We start from the raw sequence: 9,343 nt of genomic DNA, 5'->3' as shown, positions 1-9,343 counted from the left end.
AGAGCGAGACTCCGCCTCAAAAAAAAAAAAAAAAAAAAAAATTACAATGAGATATCATCTTACTCCAGTGAAAATGACTTTTATTCAAAAGACAGGAAAAAACAAATTCTGGTGAGGCTGTTGAGAAAAGAGAACCCTCAATACTCTGTTAGAAGGAATGTAAATTAGTACAACCACTATGGAGAACAGTTTGGAGGTTCCTCAAACAACTAAAAATAGGGCTACCTTACAGTCCAGCAATCCCACTGCTGGGTATATACCTAAAAGAAAGAAAATCAGTATATCAAAGAGACATCTGCTCTCCCATGTTTATTGTAGAACTGTTTACAAGAGCCAAGATTTAGAAGCAACCTGTGTGTTCATCAACAGACAAATGGATAAAGAAAATGTGGTACATATATAAAATAGAGTACTATTAAGCCACAAAAAAGAATGAAATCTTGTCATTTACAACAACATGGGTGAAACTAGAGAATATTAAGTGAAATAAACCAGCCCCAGAAAAACAAACTTCACATGTTCTCACTTATTGGTGAGAACTAAAAATTAAAACAATTGAACTCATGGAGATAGAGAGCAGAATGAGGCTGAGAAGGGTACTGGGTCGAGGTAAGTGGGGATGGTTAATGGGTACAAAAATATAGTTAGATAGAATGAATAAGATCTAGTATTTGATTGCATAACAGAGTGACTACAGTCAACAATTTATTATAGATTTAAAAATAACAATAAGTGTATAATTGGACTGTTTGTAACATAAAGAAAGGATAAATGCTTGAGGCTATGGATACCCCATTTACCCTGATGTGGTTATTACACATTCTATGCCTGTATTGAAATATCTCATGTACCTCATAAATATGTACACCTACTAGGTACCCACAATTTTTTAATTTTTCAATGACCAACTTAGTAAAAAACCAATGAGGAAAACCCAGTCAGAAATTTAAAAGAGAGATCCTGTAACTGACATAGTAATAGAAGAGCTGGATAAGTATGCCACACATCCCTGGCTGACTGGGAAACTAGGCACATGTGCAGGGAAGACCAGTGAGGGCCTGGTGTGGAAGGTGAAATTGAAGCTGGACTGAGAACTGGCTGTAACTTTGAAGGTACTCCCAACCCACACACAGAGCAACTGGCAGAGGGTAGAAACCCTAGAGACTCAAGGTGTTTGAGCACAAGCTCTGACCTAATCACTGAGCACTGAGCTATGTAGACACAGGGACAACCATTAGGAAGTGAGGCTAAAACCTACAAATAAGAGTTAAAAAACTGAGCAGAGACATTGACAGCTGCATACTACAGAGAAGATCTATTCTGCAGTATAAGTTAGGATAGTTACTTTAAAAAAAAAAAAAAAGCCCCAGAAAAATAAATAAATCAGAATCCACAGTTGCTACAACACACAAACTGTCATTAGCAACAACAAAAAAAATGTTATGCAAAGGAAAAACTGTAAAAAAAAAAAAAAAAAAAAAAAAAAAGAAAAAAACTAGAAACAGTTAGTTTGAGCCCAGATATTAGATTTAGCAAAGACTTGAAAGTGGCTATTATAGATGACTTTAAAGAATTAAAATAAATTTTATTCAAAGAATAAATAGAAAAATATGAATGACAATGACTTAACAAAGAATTACAACAGAGAAATAGAAACTATAAAAAACAAATGGAAATTCTGGAGTTGTCAGCCATAAAAAGGAATGAAATAATGCCATTCACAGCAACCTGGATGGAACTGGACACCATTATCTTATGTAACTCAGGAATGGAAAACCAAACATTGTATGTTCTCACTCCGAAGAGGGAGCTAAGCTATGAGGACACAAAGGGGTAAGAATGATACAATGGACTTTGGAGACCTGGGGAAAAGAGTGGGAGGGGGATGAGGAATAAAATACTACACACAGATACAGTGTACATGTAGACTGCTCAGGTGATGGGTGCACTGAAATCTCAGAAATCGCCACTAAAGAACTTATTCATGTAACCAACTACCACCTGTTCCCCCACGTAGGGAGACCCCCCTGAAACTATCGCTATGGAATAAAAGATGAAATGCTCCTGATTATTGTAAATATAAAATTGCACGCAGGACTGTGTAAAGACAATGCCAGGTTGGACTGCCAGAATGAGCCAACAGTGCGTGATGTGCTTCCCCCTGCAGAGAGCCTATGACTGGATATGCAGTCAGGGAGGTTTCACATCACCAGGATTCCTATCCCAGAAAAGCAGATGTTCATAGCTCTGGGAATGGAATGCAACCCTCGTGGAGAGCCTATAAATGGATGCATGGGGGGCGCCTGTACACATGGATAAGATAGGGCTATAAACGCCCTCATCTTGCTGCGGCTCTTCTAGGCCTCTTTAGGGTTAAGGCATACTCCCTTCTGAGAATTTCTGGTCTAACCAGTTGTCTAACTTCACATCCTGTCTCTATGAATTGTTTGTAACCAGCTTTTGCTGCAACTGTTACTGCTGATTAATAACTTGCTAATCATGGATTATGGAAAGACTGTATTCCTGTTTTAAGGCTGTGTTAGAAATTAAACTTAATGTCCTGTTTCTATGAATTGTTTGTAACCAGCCTTTGTTGTAACTGTTACTGCTGATGAATATCTTGCTAATCACAGGTTATGGAAAGACTGTGTTTCTGTTTTAAGGCTCTGTTAGAAATTACTGATGCACACACTATACTGTAAATTCTTATCTCTGTATACTGTACTTCTGCATACAGATGTTACGTTAAAGAATTACTTCATCCCCATGTGACCATCTCACCTCACAATCAAATGACCCTAAATCCCTCACCAACCTACCCCCGCCCTCACTAAACTTAATAATAAATGCTGCCATAGCCAGTGCATTGTTGGCACCACAGGACCAGAAGGCAGTGACCCCCCTGGATCCAGCTTTCACTATCTCGTGTGTGTCTCTTATTTCTCGACCTGCTGATCCCGCCTGGAAACAAAGAGAGAGCCCCGATGCATTGTGGGCTGCTGGCCAGATTCCGCAATACCCCCAAAACCTATTGAAATAAAAACTAAGTTTAAAAATAATAATACAATTAGGCCGGGCGCGGTGGCTCAAGCCTGTAATCCCAGCACTTTGGGAGGCCGAGACGGGCGGATCACGAGGTCAGGAGATCGAGACCATCCTGGCTAACACGTTGAAACCCCGTCTCTACTAAAAATACAAAAACTAGCCGGGCGAGGTGGCGGGTGCCTGTAGTCCCAGCTACTTGGGAGGTTGAGGCAGGAGAATGGCGTAAACCCAGGAGGCGGAGCTTGCAGTGAGCTGAGATCCGGCCACTGCACTCCAGTCCACAGAGTCAGACTCTGCCTCAAAAAAAAAAAAAATAATAATAATAATAATACAATTAAATTAAAAAAGAAATTCTGGAGTTGAAAACAGATCAATAGACATCACCCAATCTGGAGAACAGAGAGAAAAAAAGCATTGGAGAAGTGGGCCTTAGCACAACAGAAACCAGTCCCAGGAATCAAAAGCACCAGCAGACAGAACAAAACGTGATCCAAACCTAAGCTGAAGAATTTCTCAGTTGTAAGCCTTTCATTTTCCTGTAAAATGGGGATAACAGTACTTATACCATGCAGAATTCCTATGAGGATAAAATGAATTAAAAATTGTAAAGCACTTTCTGGTACGATGTAAACAAATAGTAATTGTTAGCTGCTACCATCATCATTGTCATCATCACTGACATTTTGCTAAGGGAAGAAATCATAGTACCTAAGGAAACCCTCCTATCTGTAGGGAAAACTCCTATAGGCAGCTGAGAGGAAGGCAAATAAACCATAACTGCTATTAGATAAAAACAATATAGCTGTCAGTTCTTTGATAGGCATTACCTCAACAAATATTTTCTAGTTGCTTCTATACATTTACTTTGACGTTTCTAATCATAGTTTTTTTTTAAGTATTTATTCTTTAAGATCTTCGAAAGTTACTACATGAATGTAAAAATCCAGAGAAATGTTTCCCTCTCTATATATTCATAACTAGATCTAGAAATAACTTTAATGTTTGCATCCTAATAAGCCTTCTCTTGATATGTGTTAATGCTAGAAATGGGGGACCTGTAATTAGACTTAAGATCTGAATCACATAATATAAAAAATAAGAGTTGGCAAAACATGACACAGATTTTGCTAAAACAAGTTAACTGGCAAGCCAGCTACTCTGACTTGAGGGGAATTACAAAGTTTAATCTAAAGAGACTCCGCTTCTCACCAATGTATTTATCTATTTAACTTTTTTTTAATACTCACTCTGTTTTTGGAACGGCTTTTCTTAGCCAGAAGAAATCAGACTGTGCTAAATACTTGCGAGTTTGTAGGACGTTGCCAAAGTAGTCGGATTCTGAAAACTTGATCTGAATAAAACAAACCACAACATCATTGTTCTAAGTAAAGATAAAAGACGGCTCTAAAAAAATTCTTCAGCATAGGAAGAAGCAACTAGCAGAGAAGCTGCAGCAGTCACAGCCTCTTTCCGCTGTTACCAGTTAACCCAGAATTCACAAAGCCATGAAATTTAGTCTCAGTGATTTTCTTTTAACGTAAAAACTTCAAAAATCAATACAGTCATTTCTGGATCACAGTAAAAACACAAGAGAGGCTGCAGTCATTTACAATGCATTCCATTTACATTCTAATTGAAAAATCTACTTTAACTTTTACAAAACATTATCTTTGGTTTGAAATTTCTTGGCTCATGAGTCCTTGATCTTTTTAAAAATGTGTACTTTATTTATTTGTCACATAAGTTTTTTTTAGTAACATGCAGTTTAGTTGGCTGAAAACTCATTTAGCTTATAGACAATGATTTAGTCAAATAATTGGTAGTTGTTCATAAAGGAAAAAAATAAATGTGATTCAGGGACCTATTTTCTACCATAAGCACAATGAAGTCACCAGAATAATGATTAACAGAATGTATCTGTTAACACTCAAAAAGTCTCTGGTCACTAAGTATTAATGAAATTACAGAGGCAAATCATAGATTATAGCTTGCATGAGAACACCGGAAGTTGGTACCAGCTCACAACAATGTTGTCTATTAAGACAGGGAAACAGATATAATTGATTTTTTAGTTCCTTTTCTTGTTTTGGAAGGAGAATGGCAGACAGTGGAACACCGGAAGTTGGTACCAGCTCACAACAATGTTGTCTATTAAGACAGGGAAACAGATGTAATTGATTTTTTAGTTCCTTTTCTTGTTTTGGAAGGAGAATGGCAGACAGTTTCCATTCTATAGGCACTCCATCTACAAAACTAGCAATACCTAACCTAGCTATTTATTGTAAATAAGATCTGTGGAGCTGTTAATGTAGTAGTTTGTAGTGACCTCCAGTGCTTTGGTTTTTAAATATATTACTATGGAAATTAAGAAAAATGCACATTTGAATAAGGAAATAACCAAAGGTAACCAAATTCTTATTAACTGTAATTTTTGTAACTTTAATAGTCTTTTAAAAGCAAAAAGTAAAATATGCATGTATATGAAATCCACAGGCATTACATTATAGATATGAATGTATATATGCAATTTGATAGTAATAGGCTTGACAGTCACCTATTTGTTGACCAATGTCTGGCTCACATTTAGCTCCTCCCTAACACAGAGTGGGTACTCATGTCTGTGCAGAAGTTTTTGTTAACGAGTCATCTTAACAATCTTTCCAGGAGACCAAGCCAAAATATAAAGGAGGGAGTAGAATAACCGAAGGCACATGGAGAAAGGCAGAAATAAAAGTATTGATTCCTGGCATCGTCTGTGTTCTGCTTGGCCAACAAATTATAAAGCTATGACTTTAAATTGTACCTCAAACTGCCTGCACGGGGAAGAGGGGCTGATAACAAATTGTGGTATATTCACATAATGAAAGGCAATACAACAGTTTAAATGATTGTTCTGTATGCATGAACATGAAATAATCTTAAAAATTATGCAGAGTGAATAAGGTAAGTTATATCTATGAGGAAATTTAAAGTTTTTAAACATGAAAAACAACACTGTATGCTGTTTATGGACATGTGCCTATGTAGCAAAAGCATAAAGAAAGGCATGGGAACAACAATAATAAGACTGAACTCAAGGTACTGTTTATATGCAGAGATGGAGATAGATGCAGAGGAAGGAGACTAGATCAAGGAAGATTACAGACAAAATTTCAAACGCATCTCTTTCATTCATTTAAAATGTGTGTGTGCATGTACAAAGCTAATATGGCAGTATGTTTAATATGTGCTAAAATAGATGTGTTCAAATTATTTTACTCATGTTCCAACATTTGAAATGTTTCATAAAAAAAGAAATCATATATATATATATAATTTTTTTTTTTTTGGAGACAGAGTCTCACTCTGTCAGCCTTGGACACCTAGAGTGCAGAGATGAAATCTCAGCTCACTGCAACCTCCACCTCCACCTCCACCTCCCAGGTTCATTCGAGTCTTGTGCCTCAGCCTCCTGAGTAGCTGGTATTACAGACATGCACCACCATGCCCAGCTAATTTTTATATTTTTAGTAGAGATGGGGTCTTGCCATGTTGGCCAGGCTGGCCTCGAATTCCTGGACTCAAGTGATCCGCCCGCCTTGGCCTCCCAAAGTGCTGGGATTACAGGTGTGGGCCACCATGCTGGCCAAAATCTTATAATTGATTGTATTTTAAGATAAAGGTTTCTTTTAGCCTGAGAAGAAACAGAGTAAGCACCTTGTTATAGAAAGCAACCTTACTAGCAATCCTAAGACAGTCCCAGATCATATGCTTAAAAGATGTGTCCACTGTTCAACCCTTTGCCTTTTTCAATTTTTGTTTCCAAGACAGCTCTACCAAAACCTTCAGAATATGATTGTAACTGATAGAAAATTCAGGTATGTTCTCAGCTTCAGAACACATTCTGGGAAATTCTCTCAGAGGAATTTCCTTCCAAAATATTAACTTTTTAAAAATAATATCATTGGGGTCAGTTTTTGCTTTTAGAAAGCTTGTTAATTGTGATACTTTCATTACTGTTCCATCTGAAAAAAAAAAATCCCTTGACATTCAGGTTGGTCTACAGACATTAAACAGAAAGCCATCTCAAAACTTTCTAAAGGGCCAGGCGCAGTGACTCACACCTATAATCCCAACACTTTGGGAGGCTGAGGCTGGCGGATCACTTGAGGTCAGGAGTTCAAGGCCAGCCTGGCCAACATGGTGAAACCCCACCTCTATTAAAAATATGAAAATTCACCAGGTGTGGTGGCACATGCCTGTAATCCTAGTTACTCGGGAGACTGAGGCAGAAGAATCACTTGAACCCGGGAGGCAGAGGTTGCAGTGAGCTGAGATCGTGCCACTGCACTCCAGCCTGGGCGATAAAGCGAGATTCTGTCAAAAAAAAAAAAAAAAAACACTTTGTAAAGAAGAAAAGGGTCCCAAGTCTAAAAATACTTTAGATAAGCAAGGACCTACCAGAATCCTGAAAATAATTGGGGGAAAAAAAACTCAGAGGTAATTAATTACAATTTGCTATAGCTTATCTATGTTTAGAAAGATAATTTAAAAATTGTTTTCATTATTAAGTTGAGAGTATTAGCCTGGTTTAATTATCTATTCTATTTATTTAATGGAAATCACAAGTAATAGAGGATAGGTCTTATTTTTTTTCCTTGAGACAGGTTAAGTGTTTGGGGGTAGGCAGGGGCCAGTCACTGTTATTCACATATGATAGATGGGAAACAGGGCTAAGGAGATTATGGAATTTGGCAAAGCTACACTGTCCAAGTCATCTGGCTCTGACTCCAATGTTATTTTCATTGGTCTTAATAAGTAAACCAATGATTCAAGGACAAACTAAGATTGAGGATGGGAGTAGAAGCAGTGATTAAATAAATCATGACACAACTTACTTGAAATACTATACAACTGTTAAAATAATGGTAACAAAGGCTATAAAGACAGTAACAAAACAAGATGTTAACTGTAAAGGCTGGTATACCAAACTATATATAAACATCAATTACAGCTGTACAGAAATAGAGAAAAACAAATTAATAAACTGTAACAGAAGTATATATTATGTAGCAATATTATGAGTGTGTTTTCTCTATTTCCCAAATTTTCTGCCAAAACCTTCAGAATATGATTGTAACTGATAGAAAATTCAGATATGTTATTGGGTTCAGAATACTTTCCGGGAAATTTTCTCAGAGGAATTTCCTTCAAAAATATTAATTTTTTAAAAATAATATCAGTGGGATCAGTTTTTACTTTTAGAAGACTTGCTAATTGTAATAATATTTTGATAATTTTAAATATTTCAAAAGGCCCTTGGATGAGAAAAAGAATTGAAGCCCAGCAACTATTAGGAAAGTTCTGTTTGTTGTAGAAGTAGAAACAAGAATGAATTCACATGAATATTTTAAAGCCGCTTGTAATCTCCAAAACGAAAAAATTAAATTCGGCAAGAGACAATACTTGGCTCAAAAGCCTCTTGTCCTTTCAGTTACTGGAAAAAGTCTAGGTCAAGTTGATCACTTTCAATCAATTCCATCTCTTGACTTTTCAATTGCGTGACCTTTGGGGAATTAATTGGGACTCTCGTGTCATTTCCTAGTAACAGCTGTCCCGATCATAAAATTCAGCAGAGCCTACATTTCTCTTCTTGAATATCCTATCCCAGATCCACAGACTAAATGGAAGAATAAAGTTATTACCACCACCACCACCCCAAAGATGGGGAACCTGTAATAAGCGCGTAACAAGGAAACATGTTCAGCTTCTCTGTAGGATAAGTACATGTTTATAAGATAGTACATAGGAATGCAAATGATCTGTAGTATAGCCCTTGGCCTACATGTAAGAATAAGCAGATGAAAGATACTGAAGCACTAATTGTGGTACTTTCCTTACTGTGCCAGTAGGATGTGTAAATTCTAGGACACCTTTCATTTAATTTAAATCCATTTAAAGATACTCAGAGATATATCCAAATATCTGTTAGAAAGATTTTGTGTTTGGCACCCAAAGGATTTTCTGAATACTTAATGGAATTCGTATTTCATATCTACACGTTCCCTTATTCAAACAACAAATCAATATGCAAGATGGGTGTGTTTACATGGCTTTGCCCAAAGGTAATGTGTGTCTGTACATGTAGACACACTTAGTATGTTGGTGCAAAAGTAAGTGCGGTTTTGGGCATTAAAAATAATGACAAAAGGTCGGGCGCGGTGGCTCAAGCCTGTAATCCCAGCACTTTGGGAGGCCGAGACGGGCGGATCACGAGGTCAGGAGATCCAGACCATCCTGGCTAACACGGTGAAACCCC

At 37.2% G+C, this 9,343-nt stretch overlaps 1 protein-coding gene across 1 annotated transcript in view; it reads right to left on the bottom strand.

The window, feature by feature from the left end:
- Window positions 1–9,343, bottom strand: part of PHEX (phosphate regulating endopeptidase homolog, X-linked) — a gene marked incomplete at its 5' end in the record, with an annotated part of 182,031 nt that overhangs the window by 68,873 nt on the left and 103,815 nt on the right. Inside the window, one exon of the mRNA XM_011935153.1 lies at window positions 4,293–4,396. Within this exon, the coding sequence (XP_011790543.1) occupies window positions 4,293–4,396 (104 nt within the window). The remainder of the gene's footprint in view (window positions 1–4,292; window positions 4,397–9,343) is intronic.

The sequence above is a fragment of the Colobus angolensis genome, unplaced genomic scaffold (genome assembly GCF_000951035.1).
Source record: "Colobus angolensis palliatus isolate OR3802 unplaced genomic scaffold, Cang.pa_1.0 Scaffold140, whole genome shotgun sequence".
Taxonomy (NCBI): Eukaryota; Metazoa; Chordata; class Mammalia; order Primates; family Cercopithecidae; genus Colobus; species Colobus angolensis.
This window is presented reverse-complemented; position numbering and strand designations above follow the sequence as displayed.